Source organism: Muscardinus avellanarius, assembly GCF_963383645.1.
Source record: "Muscardinus avellanarius genome assembly, chromosome: 17".
Taxonomy (NCBI): domain Eukaryota; kingdom Metazoa; phylum Chordata; class Mammalia; order Rodentia; family Gliridae; genus Muscardinus; species Muscardinus avellanarius.
This window is the reverse complement of record NC_137803.1, coordinates 55,116,986-55,135,795: the sequence shown is the minus strand read 5'-3', so window position 1 is coordinate 55,135,795 and position 18,810 is coordinate 55,116,986. Positions and strand designations below refer to the sequence as shown.

At 41.2% G+C, this 18,810-nt stretch overlaps 2 protein-coding genes across 2 annotated transcripts; both read right to left on the bottom strand.

Moving 5' to 3' along the window:
- Positions 1 to 1,100: 1,100 nt before the first annotated feature.
- On the bottom strand, positions 1,101 to 2,534 carry LOC308275911 (elongation factor 1-alpha 1-like; the record flags this gene model as incomplete). The annotated part of the gene is made up of 1 exon (XM_080714310.1): positions 1,101 to 2,534. The coding sequence occupies one exon, from the start codon at positions 2,532 to 2,534 to the stop codon at positions 1,146 to 1,148; it is 1,389 nt and encodes a 462-aa protein (XP_080570436.1). The 3' UTR covers positions 1,101 to 1,145.
- A 931-nt stretch (positions 2,535 to 3,465) lies between these two features.
- LOC308275896 (small ribosomal subunit protein uS19-like) lies at positions 3,466 to 3,951 on the bottom strand (the record flags this gene model as incomplete). Its single annotated transcript, XM_080714287.1, has 1 exon — positions 3,466 to 3,951. One exon carries the CDS (start codon positions 3,949 to 3,951, stop codon positions 3,538 to 3,540), a length of 414 nt encoding a protein of 137 aa, XP_080570413.1. The 3' UTR covers positions 3,466 to 3,537.
- Between the last annotated feature and the right edge of the window lie 14,859 nt (positions 3,952 to 18,810).

Here is an 18,810-nt window from a genome sequence, read left to right as displayed (position 1 = left end):
ACAGGTGCGCACCATCCCACCTGGCTGAGCTCTATTTCCAAACAGGGAAGACCTTTACTCTGGTGGGCATCCCTGTTAATCTGGAGAATTCCTGGATGCAGAAAGTTGAAAAGGTATTGTGGCCACAAGGACAGTGGAGGGAGGCTGTGAGGAGACGGGTGGCAGGCAGAGCCGTGTGGAGCAGACACACTGCCCCAGGGATAGAGAAGAGGAGAGGGCCAAGGGGCAAAGTCAGGAAAAGTAGGCACAGCTCTGGTGGAATGCATGGCAGGCAACCTACAGAGATAAAGCACTCGGTGCTGCCCCCAACTGGACGCCCTTTGCTACTGTAGTCCAGGCAGGAGTCTAACCTGAGGAGGAATGATCTGGGCCCTGAACACAACATTGGTTTAAAATGTTTAATGCTTCAGCAAAAAATACTTACCAGTGGACTATGGATTGATAGGTAAGGGTGAGGCCTGTGTCAGAATAAAAGTATAACATTCTGGTTAACTTTTTTTTTTTTGAAGGGTGGAACTGGAGATTAAATCCAGGTACATTCTCCCTCCTAGCTATACCCCCCCCAGCCCTCTTTTATTTTTATTTTATTTATTATTTATTTTTTTGGTGGTCCTGGGGGTGGAACCCTGAGGCTTTCTACCTCCGGGCTATACTCCCAGACCTTTTTTATATTTTATTTGGAAACAGGGTCTCACTAAGTTGCTGAGAGCCTCACTAAGTAGCTGAGGCTGGCTTCGAACCCGTGTGATCCTCCTGCTTCAGCCTCCCAAGCGCGGGGATTACAAGCGTGTGCCACCACGCCCAGCCAGCCCTCTTTTATTTTGTTTTTTGTTTTTTTGTTGTTGTTTTTTCTCATTAGACTTTTGTTTTAATGGGTCTCAAAATTGTGACAGATTTTTGGTCAAGGTGTTTCCATTAAAAAGTACTGATTTTAAAAACTAATAACTTAAAACTGCCACACACACACAAAAAAAAAACAAATGGTCCACAAAACATTTTCCTTTCCTTCTGAAGGTTTTACGATGCATTGTTATCATTAACCAGTCTTTTACTATTAAACTTAAATGGCCAATTGAGACAAACAGTTCTGAGACCGTTCTTCCACCACTGATTAAGACTGGGGTGGCAGGTGTTAGGGGTAATATTCATTTAGCCTTCTGAGCTTTCTGGGCAGACTTGGTGACCTTGCCAGCTCCAGCAGCCTTCTTGTCCACTGCTTTGATGACGCCCACAGCAACTGTCTGTCTCATATCACGAACAGCAAAACGACCCAGAGGAGGATAGTCGGAGAAGCTCTCAACACACATAGGCTTGCCTGGAACCATATCAACAATGGCAGCATCGCCGGACTTCAAGAATTTAGGGCCATCTTCCAGCTTCTTACCAGAACGGCGGTCAATCTTCTCTTTCAGCTCAGCAAACTTGCAAGCAATGTGAGCTGTGTGACAATCCAGTACAGGAGCATAGCCAGCACTGATTTGGCCTGGATGGTTCAGGATGATCACCTGAGCAGTGAAACCAGCTGCTTCCATTGGTGGGTCATTTTTGCTGTCACCAGCTACGTTGCCACGACGAACATCTTTCACAGACACGTTCTTGACATTGAAGCCCACATTGTCTCCAGGAAGAGCTTCACTCAGAGCTTCATAGTGCATTTCAACAGATTTCACTTCAGTTGTGACGTTGACTGGAGCAAAGGTGACCACCATGCCAGGCTTGAGAACACCAGTCTCCACTCTGCCCACAGGGACAGTACCAATACCTCCAATTTTGTAGACATCCTGGAGGGGCAGCCGCAGAGGCTTGTCAGTTGGGCGAGTTGGTGGCAGGATGCAGTCCAAAGCTTCAAGCAGTGTGGTTCCACTTGCGCTGCCATCTTTACGGGTGACTTTCCATCCTTTGAACCAGGGCATGTTAGCACTTGGCTCCAGCATGTTGTCACTATTCCAACCAGAAATTGGCACAAATGCTACTGTGTCAGGGTTGTAGCCAATTTTCTTAATGTAGGTGCTGACTTCCTTAACGATTTCCTCGTATCTCTTCTGGCTGTAAGGTGGCTCAGTGGAATCCATTTTGTTAACACCAACAATCAGTTGTTTCACACCCAGTGTGTAAGCCAGAAGGGCATGCTCACGGGTCTGTCCATTCTTGGAGATACCAGCTTCAAATTCACCAACACCAGCAGCAACAATCAAGACAGCACAGTCAGCCTGAGATGTGCCTGTAATCATGTTTTTGATAAAGTCTCTGTGTCCGGGGGCATCGATGATAGTCACATAATACTTGCTGGTCTCAAATTTCCACAGGGAGATGTCAATGGTGATACCACGCTCACGCTCAGCTTTCAATTTATCCAAGACCCAGGCATACTTGAAAGAGCCTTTTCCCATCTCGGCAGCCTCCTTTTCGAACTTCTCAATGGTTCTTTTGTCGATCCCACCACATTTGTAGATGAGATGGCCAGTCGTGGTGGACTTGCCGGAATCTACGTGTCCAATGAAAACGATGTTGATGTGAGTCTTTTCCTTTCCCATCTTGGCTTTTAGCAGTGGTTTTCACGACACCTGTGTTCTGGCGGCAAACCCGTTGCTAAAAAAGCCCTCTTTTATTTTGAAACAGGATCTCGCTAAGTTGCTGAGGCTGGTCTTGAATCTGTAATCCTCTAGTCTCAGCCTGCCAAGGGCTGGGATTCCAGGTGTGCACCACCACACCTGGCTTCTGGTAAACTTTTAAGGAAGCAGAGCAAAGGGCTAAGTAAGGCACTTCCAGCTGTCCTTACGCTCAGACTCACGTGACTCCTGTTTCCGGTTTTGCTTTTATCTTTATCCATAAGTTTTCAGTCAGCTTGCTTCTATTCTCTTCCTGCAATTAGACAACTATAAATAGTAAATTCTGATAACTAAGGACTGTGTCTATTTTTGTTCCACACTATGTCTCCAGCACATAGTACACTGCCTGATAAGTAGATATATAAAACTATCTGTTGAAATAAGAGATGAATTAGATTATTTATCCAAGTGCTGAGTGATTCATCATCATACCTCCTATTTTATCCAGGTGTACAAAAAAGGTAAGATAAAAATTATAGAATATTCTCATGTCTATTTTTAGTCCTTTCCCTTGAGTATGTGCGAGACAATTATATCATAGGTTAAGGACCTAAAGCAAACTCAGAATTATAAGTAGAATACTAAGAATATTATAAAAAGAAAGTATATCAATGCATGAAGTCCCCTGAGTCTCACTGAAGTAGCGACAAACCCGAGATATTCATTTCATACCTAAGGGGACTACATTTCTACTATGTAAACGTAGCTTTGATATATTTGAGCAGGGGTATCAGGTTATACGACTATCACGACTATAACATTTATATAACTCTAAACAGAAATATCTTGGCATTTATAGAAAAAAATTGTTCTACCTCTGAGGTACACCCCCCATCTTACTCTTTTTCTTTTTTTTTTTTTCTTTTTCTTTTTTTTTTCTTTTTTTTTCTTTTTTCAGAGCTGTATGTCCCTTTATTACCCAGGAGGGCTACTTGAGGGGGATGAAGCGGGAAGAGTGGGTGGCGCAAATGCCAGGCCAGCCGTGCTTCACTGGCTTGTAGGTGATGGAGAACTCGCCCAGGTAGTGGCCGATCATCTCGGGCTTGATCTCCACCTGGTTGAAGGTCTTGCCGTTGTAGACGCCCACCATGCTGCCCACCATCTCCGGCAGGATGATCATGTCCAGCAGGTGGGTCTTCACCACCTCCGGCTTCTCCTTCTTGGCCTTGCGCAGACGCTTCAGCAGAGAGAGCTGCTTGCGCCGCAGCCCCGGGTTCAGCCTTCGCTGCTGGCTGGCGCTGTACAGCTGCTCGTAGGACATGTCCAGGAGCTGGTCGAGGTCCACGCCGCGGTAGGTGAACTTGCGGAAGGTCCGCTTTTTCTTCTGCTCCACTTCGGCCATCTTGCCGGTTCTTCTTACTCTTTTTTTAAATAGGGTCTCACTAAGTTGCTAACGGCCTCACTCAATTTTTGAGGCTGGCTTCCAAATTATGTTCTCCCTGTCTCAGCCTCCCAAGTACTGGAATTAGAGGCATGCACTCCACACCTGACTTCAGTATCCACTCTTTCAGGAATCTGCTCATCTTTATCTTTCGAATTTTCTTTTGTTTTCTTTCTTCTTTTTCCTTTTTTTTTTTAAATTTGTACTAGGAATTGAGCCTAGAGGCATTTTATCTCCAAGCTATACCCCCAGCCCCAATTTTTTATTTTATTTATTTATTTATTTATTTATTTTTATTTTATTTATTTATTTATTTATTTATTTTGGTGGTGGTACTGAGGATGGAACCCTTCTACCTCCGGGCTACACTCCCAGACATTTTTTTTATATTTTATTTGGAAACAGGGTTTCTTAAGCCAGAGACGCTGGCTTCAAACCTGCACGATCCTCCTGTGTCCGCCTCCCAAGCGTGGGAATTACAAGTGTGCTCCACCATGCCCGGAGTCCCCAGCCCAATTTTATTTCTTTATTTGAAAACAGGGTCTCACTAGGTTGCTGAGACCTCACTACATTGCTGAGGCAGGCTTTGAACCTGCAATCCTTATGTCTCAGCCTCCCAAGTACTGGGTCTACAAGCGTGTGCCACTACACTTGACTTACCTTTCAAATTTTCTACTCCACTGTTAAGGCTCTTTCTCAAGCTTTGAGTGTTATTGCAATCTTCTCCCTTAATATTTCAGCAACTCTGAATCCTCTGTTAATTCCTTCCTTCTAGAAAACTCTTTCTACCCTTTGGAGGAAAAGAAGAATTGAATTTGAGACCTGGCTCCCACTAGCAGTAAGACAGTAGACAAGTCACTTAACCTTGCAGGGCCTCCTTGGTTAAAAAAAAAAAAAAAAAAAAGTATAGTATCTTCCCCATAAAGTTGTAAGGAAAAAATAAGACACTGTATGTAGCTATTCTTTTTTAAGTGAAAAGTTTTATAGATACATGAAATTACCATATTTGGTGACTAAAATTTCTGTTCAGACTATGAAAGCCCTACATTAACCTTCAACTTTAATGCAAACTTCTTCAATGCAGCACTAACATGTATTTATTGAGTTCCTATTATTTTGACGAATTGTACTAGGAGATAAAGATCCAAAATAGAATAGTCAGGGAAGAAGCAGAAAATTGCATGAGCTCAGCTGCTGTATTAAATATAACAGAATAGAACAACCTTGAGACACATTGTGCTCAAACATAATCAAAATGTTTGACATTCTTTTCACCTCAGCTTTTTTCCCCATTTTTCTCTATTTATGTTCTTTTACTTACTAAATTTTAAGAATCATAAGAAGGTAAACATGTATTTTCTCTAATTAAAAGGTTTTCAAAGCAGGGAACTTTCTATAGAACATTTTATCCTTAAGTCTACAAACCATCCTTCCAATCCATCAATATGCACAAAGTCTTAATGTGATATGATAACAGATGTATATTTCTTAGTCTTAACAAATGTAAAGTTGATAAAATGAGACCCTGATTACCCCATTAAGTGCCTGCTTCCATCTCAGACCTACCTGTAGGAGCACGTTCCTGAGAGGTGCACGCGTGCGCACCCACGATCCCAATGCCTGGGAGGTTGAGACAGGATGACCAGAGTTTCAAGGCAGCAGCGTGAAGTAAATTAGCAAGATCCTCCTTCAAATTAAACAATAAAATAGGGCTGGGAGTGTAGGTCAGAGGTAGCATGACCCTGGGTTTGATTCCTAGAATACACACACACACACACACACACACACACACACACACACACACACACACACAGAGTCCCTGAGGTCTCCCCTCGGTGGTGAGATTGGACAGGCGTATGTAAATACAAAGAGCACTTTTGCACAGGTAAAGTTAGACTTTCTGAGAGCAATAAATACCCACAACCCCACAACATCAGAACCTGATAAAACAAATTCAGAGATTTCTAGAAGATCAAATCAGGAAAATAACTGTAGAAATAATAGAGGACTTTCAAAAAGAATTCAGAGAGTCCCAAAAAGAGATAAAGGATGCAATTAATGAAGTAAAGTCCTCAATTCAAAGTACAAACAACCAATTAGACCACATGGAGAATAGAATCTTGCTCCTAGAAGACGATCACCCCATAAATGAACACATAGTTTCTAATTTAGAAAAAAAAATCTGACAGCAGGAATCTGACATTGAAGAAATATGGGCCGATTTTAAGAGAGCTAACCTAAGAATAATTGGATTAGAGGAGGGAAAAGAAAGTGAAACCAAAGGGATCAACAATCTCTTCAAGGAAGTAATAGCAGAAATTTTACCAAACATAGAGCAAGAGGTCGATACACAGGTCCAGGAAACTTACAGAACTCCCTTTAGACAGGATCAGAGAAGAGGGATCCCCACGCCACATAATTGTCAAAATGACTAATGTGGAAGCCAAGGAGAGAATCTTAAAGGCAACAAAAACAAAAGGCCACAATACATTCAGAGGCAAACCAATTAGAATCACTCCAGACTTCCCAAACCAAGTTATGAAAGCCAGAAGGGCATGGAGTAACATATTCCAAACTCTGAAAGAAAACAACTTCCAGCCAAACATTTCCTACCCAGCAAAACTATCCATCAAATTAGATGGGGAAATAAGAAGCTTTCACGACAAACAGCAACTGAAGGAATTTATGTCTTCAAAACCAGCGCTAGAGAAAATACTCAAGGAGATTAACTGCAAAGAGGAAATGGGTAATACACGCCAGAACCAAAAGAAACAAGAATTCCCATCCAGCAGACAACTAAGCAAAGAAGAATAAACAGTATCTCAATCAGAAATAAGATCTTAACAAGTTGGGAATTAAAAATTATCTCTCTATAATCACACTGAATGTAAACGGCCTCAAGTCCCCAATAAAAAGACATAAAGTGGCAAAATGGATTAAAAGCCAGAATCCATTCATTTGCTGCTTACAAGAAACACACCTTACAAGTAAAGATAGGAACAAACTCAAGGTAAAGGGCTGGAGCAAGGTAATCCATGCTAATGATACTCGAAGACAAGCAGAAGTAGCAACTATGATATCAGACAAGTTAGACTTCAAACCCAAACTTATTAGAAGAGACAAAGAAGGTCACATTTTACTGGTAAAAGGAATAGTCCAGCAAGAGGAAATAACAATAATCAACATCTATGCCCCAAACATAGGGGCAGCTACTTTCATAAATCAAACGCTTTGTGACATGAAGTCACACATAAATCCCAACACAATAATACTGGGAGACTTCAACACAACTCTCACAATACTAGACCGATATTCCAGACAAAGGGTCAGTAAAGATGTCTCAGAACTAAAGAACACCATTAACCAAATGGACCTGTTGGACACATATAGAATATTTCACCCAACTACAGTGGAGTTTACATTTTTCTCAGCTGCTCACGGAACCTTCTCCAAAATAGATCACATCCTGGGACACAAAATAAGCACTAGCAAATTTAAAAAAATGTTACATACTTCCCTGAGTCATTTCAGACCATAATGGAATGAAACTAGAAATCAACTATAAGAAGACCCAGAGAAACAACATAAACATGTGGAGACTGAACACCACACTTCTGGATGAAGAATGGGTCATAGATGTATGAGGTGGAATCAAGAAATTTCTACAAACAAATGAAAATAAAGAAACAACATATCAAAACCTCTGGGACACTTTGAAGGCAGTATTAAGAGGAAAATTTATAGCACTGAGTGCTCACATAAGAAAAACAGAAAATCTTCAAATAAATAGCCTTATGACACACCTCAAAGCCCTTGAAAAGCAGGAACAATTGAACCCCAAAGCCAGCAGAAGACGGGAAATTATTAAAATTAGAGCAAAAATTAACAAAATAGAGAATAAAAAAATACAGAAAATCAACAAAACCAAAACTGGTTTCTTGAAAAAAATTAACAAGATTGATAAACCACTAGCCAACCTAACTAAAAAAAGAGAGAGAATCAACCGAAATTATGAAGATAAGGGATGAAAAAGGAGACATTACTACTGACAGCATAGAAATCCAGAGGATTATCAGAAACTACTTTGAAAAACTATACTCCAACAAAATGAAAAATCTGGAGGAAATCGACAACTTCCTAGATAAATACAACCTTCCTAAACTGAGTCAAGAAGATATAGAACACTTAACCCAAGAAATAACAATCCATTGAAACAGCAATAAAGAGCTTACCATCAAAGAAAAGCCCAGAACCAGATGGTTTCCCAAGTGAATTCTATAAAACTCAACATCCATTTATGATAAAAACACTGCAGAGAATTGGAATAGAAGGAACATATCTCAACATTATTAAGGCAATCTACAATAAGCCCACCGCCACCATCATATTAAGTGCAGGAAAACTTCAAGAATTCCCCCTAAAAACTGGAACGAGACAAGGATGTCCACTATCACCACTTCTCTTCAATATAGTACTAGAGACTCTAGCCAGAGCAATAAGGCAAAAAAAGGAAATCAAAGGAGTACAAATAGGAAAAGAAGAACTTAAGCTTTCACTATTTGCAGATGACATGATACTATATTTAGAAAACCCAACAAACTCAACCAAAAGGCTTATAGAACTGATCAACAAATTCAGCAAAGTATCTGGATACAAAATCAATCTTAAAAAATCAGAAGCTTTCCTGTACACCAACCATAAATCCACTGAAAAAGAAATTCAGAAAACACTTCCACTCAGGATCTCCCACAAAAAAATAAAATACCTAGGAATAAACTTGACCAAGGAGGTAAAAGATCTCTACAAAGAAAACTATAAAACACTAAAAAAAGAAATCGAAGATCTTAGAAGATGGAAAGATCTTCCATGTTCATGGATTGGCAGAATAAATATCATTAAAATGGCCATCCTCCCAAAAGTGATCTACAGATTTAATGCAATGCCATTAAACTACCAAGATCATTCCTCACAGACATAGAAAATTCAGTCCTTAAATTTATCTGGAATAACAAAAAGCCCAGAATAGCCAAGGTAGTTCTCAGCAACAAAAAACACACAGGAGGAATCACAATACCTGACTTTAAACTATACTACAAAGCCATTGTAATAAAAACAGCATGGTACTGGCAAAAGAACAGACATATAGACCAATGGAGCAGAATAGAAGACCCAGAAACAAGTCCACACACTTTCAGCCAATTGATTTTTGACAAAGGGGCCAAAAACATACACTGGAAAAAAGATAGCCTCTTCAACAAATGGTGTTGGTGAAACTGGTTAACCATATGCAGAAAATTGGATATTAATCCCACTTTTTCACCCTGTACAAAAGTCAACTCACGATGGATCAAAGACTTGGAAATTAAACCAGAGACCTTGAAGCTCCTTGAAGAGGGCATAGGTCCAACACTACAACACATAGGCACAGACAAACATTTCCTCAACAAGACCCCAAAGGAACAACAAATTAATAGGAGAATCAATACATGGGATTGCATGAAACTGAAGAGCTTCTCTTCAACAAAGGAAACTATCAAGAACCTCAATCGAGAGCCAACATATTGGGAGAAGATTTTTGCCACCTACACCACTGATAGAGGACTAATATCTAGAATATATAGAGAACTCAAGAAACTCAACACTAAGAAAACAAAACATCCAATAACAAAATGGGCAGATGAACTAAATAGACACTTCACAAAAGAAGAAATTCAAATGGCCAATAAATGCATGAAAAAATGCTCAACATCACTGGCAATCAGAGAGATGCAAATCAAAACTACCCTGAGATTTCACCTAACTCCAACTAGAATGGCAATCATTCAAAACACAAACAACAACAGATGCTGGCGAGGATGTGGAGAAGTGGGAACTCTAAGACATTGTTGGTGGGATTGCAAATTAGTGCAACCACTTTGGAAAACAGTATGGAGAATCCTCAGAAGAATGGGAACAAACCTACCATTTGATCCAGCAATACCACTGTTGGGTATCTACCCAAAAGAAAAGAAACCAAACTACCAAACTAATGCATGTGTATCTATGTTCATAGCTGCACAATTCACCATAGCCAAACAATGGATTACAAAACTGTGGGATATGTACACAATGGAATATTACTCAGCCATCAAAAAAAACTCAATTACATTATTTTCAGGGAAATGGATGGAACTGGAGGACATTATGCTAAGTGAGATTAGTCAGTCACAAAAAATAAGAAATCAGATGCTTTCCCTAATATGTGATAGTTAGGGAGAAATGGGTCATAGGAGGAACTCTTGAAAGAGGAAATGCTATAGAGGAGCAAACAAGACAACCTAAAGGAGGAGAAAGGGGGGGGGGGAGAGGAAAATCTCTAAAACACACAATGTACTTAAACATATTGAAGTCAATCACTAAGCCAAGCAAGGGAGGGAGGGACGGGGAGAGAATTGGGTGGGAATTGGGTAGGGGTTAAATCAGCGGTGAGTACATGTTTGTACACACAAGTTTTTTACCCCAATAAGTTGTATGAATATAATGCACCAATAAAAAAATAAAAAATAAAATAAAAATAAAATAAAAACTTGACAATATATGGAAGAATTTATCTCTAGGCTTTTATTAAATTTGAATGATTTATATATCTGCCTTTATAACTGTACTACACTGTTTCAATTATTGTAGCTTTATATGGTTTGAAATCAGAAAATATACATCTTCTATCTTTGTTCTTTTTTGAGATCATTTTGGGTATCTAGAGTCCATATTCCATATTAGGATAGATTTTTTCTGAAAAATAAATAAATAAATGTATGATAGTTTCACCTAAAAAAAAAAGAAGGAAAAAATATTCTCTGGTAAGAAAGAAAGCAAAAAGAAACATTGAAGTGTTATCTTTAAGTCATCAAAAGCTTGGTATCAGACAAATGAAACTGTTATGTGAGATTATCATTGTTAATTTTGGACAAATTGCTATAATACTAGATGTCAACCACTAAGCCAAGCATGGGAAGGAGGGATGGGGAGAGAATGGGGTGGGGATCGGGTGGGGGCTGACTGGGCGATGTGTGCATGTATGTCTACAAAAGTTTTTTATCCCATTATGATGTATGAATAAAGTGCACCAATAAAAAAATAAAATTAAAAAAATAAAATAAAATAAAGAATAAAGAATAGGGTTGAGGATGTAGCTTGGAGGTAGAATGCCCCTGGGTTCCATCCCCAGGACTGCAAAAATCAATCAATCAATAAATCTGACCTGTGATCTGAACTCGAACCAAACTACAGCTGCAAACATATGAGAAAGAAATCTTACTGATGTAAACCAATGACTGTGCTGTGTGGCCACCCAGCAAACACCACCGAGCACACCCCCAACAACAGAAGGCCTGATGAAGCGGTGCGGCTTGATTTCACCCATATAAGACTGTAGAAATTGCAAACAACGCTACAGTGTACGAAGCAGATCAAAGATCGCCTGAGGATGGGATGGGATGGGATGGGTGTGGTAACTAGGGAAAAGATGGTTTACAGGGTCATACAAAAACTCGGAATGGTGATGATTGTTTATTATTTATGATATAGCTTCATGGGTGTACACATAAAAAAACTTATTAAACGTACATTTGTGTGTATGTGTGTGTACTACTAGGGATTGAACCAAAGGGCAATTTACCCCTGAGCTACACTCCCAGCCCAATTTTATTTATTTAATTAATTTATTTATTTATTTATTTAGTGGTACTGTGGTTCCTGGAAACCCTTCTACCTTCAGGCTGCACTCCCAGACACCTATTTTTTTAGATTTTTATTTGGAAACAGGGTCTCTTAAGCCAGCAAGGCTGGCTTTGAGCCTGCGGATCCTCTTGTCTCCGCCTCCCAAGCGCGGGGATTATAAGCGCGTGCCACCATGCCCGGCTATTTTTTATTTTTGAAACAAGGTCTCACTAAGTTGCTGAGGCTGGCCCCGAACCTGCAATACTCCTGTTTCAGCCTCCCAAGTACTGGGATTATAAGCATGCACTACCATGCCTAGCTAAACTGTACATTATTTAAGAGATTTTTTTAAATGTGAAAAATGCAGAAAAATATTTTTAAATCATTAAATTTAACCTCTAATTCTGTTAAACAGTCAAAATGTGGGCACCAATATCTCCTCAATTTCTAGGAAATTTTTGTAAGGTTTACAATCTTGAGAACAAAATTATTTCTTTGTAACTCTTCTGGGCCAGCACGTTTTAGCTGCCTACTGTCTGATAAAAACTTTAGAGCCACTATCTTGTTAGGAAATAAAATGAAATCTAATCAGGACATAGTTTCGGCTCCCATTTCCCATATTGTTTTGTGATCACTGAACGACTGGCTTCTCCAGGCTTCTCTCTCTCCATCTGCCTCACCGCCCTGACTTTGCAGACCGTGGCTTGGCTCTGTTATGCTCTACTGATTTCTCATAGAAATCACATCCATTCGATTAAGTCCAAAAATACTTGAAGGCCAAGAGTCAGTTCATTCACTCATTAAATACTGGCAATTCCAAGTATGTTGGTGGGTGGGAGGGAGGAAAAAATTATTTTCCCTCTGTCTTTTAAGTTCTTGACTGGGGGCCTCTGTAGCAAAGGAGATTAACAAGAGAAAAGCAAATAGAAGTTTATTAATGGGCATTTTATATTTACATGGGAGATACCCACAAGAGTAATTCCCAGAGAGGTGGCTTAGAACCCAGACTGTACAGCACCTTCATTCACCCAAGAATAATATGGATTTTTAAAGAAGCTATGAGGCAAAGGGAAAGGGCCTCGGGCCTTACATAGCAGTGAACTGTGGGAAAGCAAATATTTGGGAAACTAATGGTAAAGTCCAGTGAGTCAAATCCTTATGTAGATTCCACTGGTGCTGTCTCCAGCCTGATATGAGCATAAAGTCTCAGTATGAAGATTATCTTCTGTCCTTTCTTGAAGAGAAGAGACGAGGAACAGCTTTGTAAACCATGTCCTGCTTTTTTTAAAGGCAAAAAGGGGAAGATCAGGGAGCTTTTCTTTTACCTTCAGCTCAAAATGATCTTATGCCACAGGTATATTTTGGGGTGACATATTTTGCTACCCTTTATTGGTAAGAGAAGCAAAACTTTGTCCTACCTCCTATCATCTATTGAGGGGAAAGGTATATAAAGAAAGGACACCACCTTTGGGCTGAGCCAAGGAGGATGTCTGTGAGCCCCACATCACGTCACACCACTCCGGAGGAAGCCTGAGCCCACTAGAGAGCTTTCTCCCTGCCTCATAATCATGTCGCCCAAGGAGGATACAGGTCAGCAGCTACCCATCCTATCAGACTCATGAGCAAGGTGAAGGTCAGTGCAGAAGTGATGGGCACCAGACAGAAGTTAATGTGAACCTGAGGAAAGCTAAGAATGATCAGAGGCTAAAAAGAAGAAATATTAGTTCATTTCCTGAAGACACTTCTTCACTATTGGAAAACTGTAACAACCTGGGCACTGTGCATTGGTCTGTCAATGACACTGTCAAAGACATACATAGCAACTCAGAAAGTCAGCTCCAACTTACTTCAGCTACTAGGAAACTGCTTTCTAGGGAAAAACAGCCCCCCCCCATAGACAACATAATCCAGGAGAATCTGATTTCAAAACGTGTGTCCTTCATGAGTAGAACTGGTTGCGGTCCCATTCGGTTTGAATCTGCTTGGGCTCTTGCCGACGTGGCTTCTGGGGCATCAGAACGGACCACAGCTGGGGTGCGTGGAGGCGTTTTCCCAGCATTCATTTCTCTATCAGCATCTGCCCCCTGCTCCCATCAGTTAACAAGCCCTACGGCTGCAGGAAACATGGCCGGTGAAGGCTCCTTATTCCAACTTGGTTCTCAAGGATGGTGCACTTGACCGGCTCTTCCTGCAGCTGCTTGGCACGCCATCTTTCGCATTTAGGTAATCTTACTGTTGTTGTAATAAGAATCTGTGGAGCAAATGCTTCCTCCTTTAGCCTCGTCTCCTGCATCACAGCGGCCCAGTAGGCACCTCCTGGGCTATTTACTATTGAAATAGTTGTGAAAACAGACGTTGCACCCAACTTGTGAAACTTCTAGACGTTTCTGAATTTGTGCCAATTATGACTCTTGTGCTAAAAGCCATAGGGAAAATTATCAAGAGGACAGATGAAAACACTCGGGTCAAGGTTACAGGAGCACTGCCATCTTTCCCAGACTGCTAAGTATCCCTAAAACTAATACTCAGAAGGAAGCTACATGGACATCACACATCACAGCTGACTCTCAGGACCAGACACAGCAGGCTGTGACTAGTCCCATTCCTCCTTGGTGCTCCCTTGAAGGCAGACTTCAAGACACAGAAGGAAACAGTATGGGCCGTGGTCGAATGTGTAAGCGGTGGAGCAGATGAATAGATTGTGTACCTCACTCACTGTAGCAAAATAAAGCAGTGAATGAACGTGTCTGTGTCTGTGTGTGCGTGTGCGTGTGCGTGTGTGTGTGCTAGAGATTGGACCCAGAGGCATTCTACCTTTGGGCTACACCCCAACCTCTTTGTTATTTGTTTTGAAATAGGGTCTCCCTACGTAGTTGAGTCTCTACTTGCTGAGGCTGTCCTGGAACCTCTGATCTTCATTTTAGCCTCCCAAATACTGTGATAAATGTCCTAATTGCTAAAAAATAATAACATTCTGGATGCCATTTCAAGTATCTCTCAAGGTGCTAAGAAATTATATAAAACTCAAAAACTTAGTATAATGATTAAAGAATGTGAAGGCTTGCACAAAATGGAAACCCTATAAAACCATGAAAATGACTCTACTTAGATCATCTCATTAAGCCTGACTGGGAGAAGTGCTACAGCAGAATCTGGACGGGGCTCGGGTCCCCTGTGCAGCAGTGTTCAGAGCGGGCCCTGAACCTCATCAATGGCTTGATGTCCTGAGTTCATGACTGAGTGGATTGTTAGGCGGTGGGGGAACTGCTGAAGGAAAGACCAGGCTGGAGGAAGGTCACTGGGGTCGTACCTGCCTCTGGCTGGAAGAGGAGAGCAGCTTTCTTCCAAGCTGCCCTTTGGCCTCACTCCAGGCCTACAAGCTATAAAGCCAGTTGACCACAGGCTTTAAACTCTGATATCACAAGCCAAAACAAACCCTACCTCCTGTATGTTAATTTTCTCAGATATTTTGTCATTGCAATAGAAAGCTAACTAAAACAAGGAAGTATTTCTCAGTAGAAGAGAAAGATCAAACTGTCCCATTAACCACCTCTGAAGGCGGTGCCTTCCAAGTTCAGGTTGAAACTCCTGGGACATTTAACTTTTAGATTATACAGCTGAGATGTAGTTGTTCATTGTGTACCATGTTTAGCACATTTGTCTTACTGCTTCTCTACTAAAATTCTTGTTAAATGTGGTTTATTGTAGAATTATTTTACAATGAAACTTCACTTAAAAGTGTGTGTGTGTGTGTGTGTGTGTGTGTGTGTGTGTGTGTGTTTTCCAGGGGCATTCTACCTCCAAGCTACTTTCTCCACCCTATTTTTTTTTTTTTTATGGTGGTGGTGGTACTAGGAATGGAACCCAGGAGCATTCTACCTCCGAGCTAAACCCTCAGCCCTATTTTTTAGTCTTTATTCTGAAACAAGATCTCACTAAGTTGCAGAGGACCTCACTTAGTAGCTGAGGCTGACTGAGAACTTATGAGCCTCCTGTCTTAGCTTTCCAAGCACTGAGATTACAAGTGTGTGCCACCACACTATTAAACTATTTCTTTTTTTTTTTTCCCCAGTACTGGGATGCTACACCCCCAGCCCTATTTTTTTTTTTTTTTTTTTGTGTGTGTGTGTGTGTGTGTGTGTGTGTGTGTGTGATACTGGGGTTCCTGGAAGCCCTTCTCCCTCCGGCTACACTCCCAGACCGATTTTTTATCCCAGCCCTATTTTTTATTCTTTATTTTGAAACAGGGTCTCACTGAATTGCAAAGGGTCTCACTAAGTGGCTGAGGCTGTCTGCGAACCTTGATCCTTCCGTCTCAATTTCCCGAATGCTGGGATTAAAAGCGTGCACCACCACACCCGGCTAAACTATTTTTAACTATACACATTACATGAAGCTTGTCCACTAAATGGTTTCTTATTTCCACATAGAATTTCATAAAGAAAAGCCGGGCGTGGTGGCGCACGCTTGTAATTCCCACACTTGGGAGGCTGAGACAGGAGGATCACAGGTTCGAAGCCAGCCTCAGCTACTTAGTGAGGCTTTCAGCAACTTAGTGAGACCCTGTTTCAAAATAAAATATAATATAGGACTGGGACTATAACCCGGAGGTAGAAAGCCTCTGGATTCCACCCCCAGTACCACAAAAAAAAAAAAAAACAAGAACTTCATAAAGAAATGAATGTCCAATAAAGATTAAATCCCACCCATTTCTCTAAAAAATGTATAAACAAAAAACATAAACTTGCTAAGTGTTCCATGCAGTGCATGCAGAATGTTTACTCTGAGAATGATTACCTCTCACTATAAGGTGGTAGGTTTCATGGAGGCTCTAGAGGTGAGACATATTTGAAAACTTTCCATACTGTTTCTACAACTTTTCTATAAGCCTAAAATTAGTTCAAAATAAAAAAGGGTCAAGAAATAAAAGACTTGGGGTATGGTGGCACATGCCTGTAATCCCAGCACTTGGGAGGCTGAGACAGGAGAATTACAGGTTAGAGGCCAGCCTCAGCAACTTAGTGAGCCCCTTTGCAACTTGACAAAACCCTGTTTCAAAATAAAAAGAACTGGGAGTATAGGTCAGAGGTGGCACACCCCTAAGTCCAACCAAGAAAGGAAAGAGGGAAGGGGGGAGGAAGGGGCAAGCCAAGAACTAAATAAAGGAAATAAGCATCCACTGAACATCTTCCAGGGGACCTGTGCTAGACACTTTCGACTATGGGAGATCCAAAGATTAGCCTTTGTAGAAATTCAAAAAAGGAAATTCAAGATAATATTGTTTAGAGCCCCAGGTCCTGAATAATTCTGAGCTGCACTCAGACTAATTGGTTCAACTATGGTCACTAAAATCTCAAAAAATATTATGTTAAGAACTCAAGCTGAAGCCGGGTATCTTAGTGCAAGTTCACAGCCAGCCTCAGCTACTTAGTGAGGCCTTGTTCCAAAATAAAAAATAAAAAAATAGGGCTGAGGATGTAGCTTGGATGTAGATTACCCCTGGGTTCAATCTCCAGTAAAACACACACACACACACACACACACACACACACACACACACACCACAGAACTGTAGCTGGGCAAGGTGGCGCATGCTTGCAATCCCACGATTGTAATCCCAGATTCACAAGTTCACTGCCAGCGTCAGTTAACTAGTGAGGCCCTCTGTAATTTACTGAGACCTTGTTTCAAAGTAAAGAATAAAAAAATAGGGCTGCCTGGGCTGGGATCGGGGTGTAGCTCAGAGGTGGAATGCCCCTGAGTTTGATGTCCAGTACCAGGAAAAAAAAAAAAAAAAAAGAACTCAAATCTAAGGCTGGCAAAGTGTTTTACACCTGTAATCCCAGCAGAGGCAGGAGGATTATAAAATGGAAGCTAACCTAGGAAATTTAGTAAAAACCTGTATCAAAATAAATTTAAGATTTTTATTTTTATTTTATTTTGCATTATGGGGATTGAACCCAGGGACATTCCCACTAAGCTACATCCCTAGCCCTTTTTAAATGTTTTATTTTTTATTTTGAAACAGGGTCTAAGTTGTCTAGGCAGGCCTCAAACTTGCAATCCTCTGTCCTCACCCTTCTAATTTACTGGGATTACAGGTATGTACCGCTGATACTTGATATTGAGCATGGTGTGTTTCAGTGATTACGTATGAACCATTCTAAACTTGCTGCACACGACATAAATTTTACCCTCTGACTGGACCTCTTGCTAAAATCTCAAATTCATTAGAAAATAGTACACTATAAGCCAGACGTGGTGGCACACACTTGTAATTCCAGCATTTGGGAGGCTGAGACAGGAGGATCGCGGTTCACAGGCAGCCTCAGCTACTACTTAGTGAGGCCCTTTGCAGCTCAGTGAGACCCTGTTTCAAAATAAAGAATAAAAAAAATCAGGCTTGGCATGTAGCTTGGAGGTAGAATGCTTCTGGGTTCCATCCCCAGTATGGAAAAAAATAAAATAGTACAACATAGGGTGCCTTAATTCAGAAATGAGAAGAAACTAGCCGAGCGTGGTGACGCACGCTTGTAATCCCCGCGCTTGGGAGGCAGAGACAGGAGGATTGCGCAGGTTGGAAGCCAGCTGCGCTGACTCAAGAGGCCCTGTTTCTAAATAAAAATATAAAATAGATCTGGGAGTGTAGCCTGGAGGTAGAAAGGTTTCCAGGAACCCCAGTACCACCAAAAAAAAAAAAAGAAAGAAAGAAATGAGAAGAGAATTAAGGCTTGGTTATTAGCAGTGTGAATCCGGTGAAATTGCCGAAGCCAAAGAACCCTGAAACCCAGAGAACTAGGCAATGGTGCTGTGGCACTTCCCACGGTGTGGCAGGCCAGCAGGAATGACAAATGAGGTGACCCGGGCAGCACCAGAGAAAGGAAGGTCCCAGTGACTGTGGTCCTCCTTGGAAGCATCAGCAGGAAACCCAATGTCCGCCTGAAAGTGAATACATAGAATCCTCTCATCCGGGATCCAGGACAGCAGGTGTTTTTAAAGGGAAGGCTTCAGAGCCTCCGACCGTCTTGAAAGGATGAGTTTGAGTGTCAAAGAATTCAGAAGACTGCAATAGGATGAGGACACAAAGCGCCAGCCAGGGCAGCGCAAAGGCTCCAGCCAGCT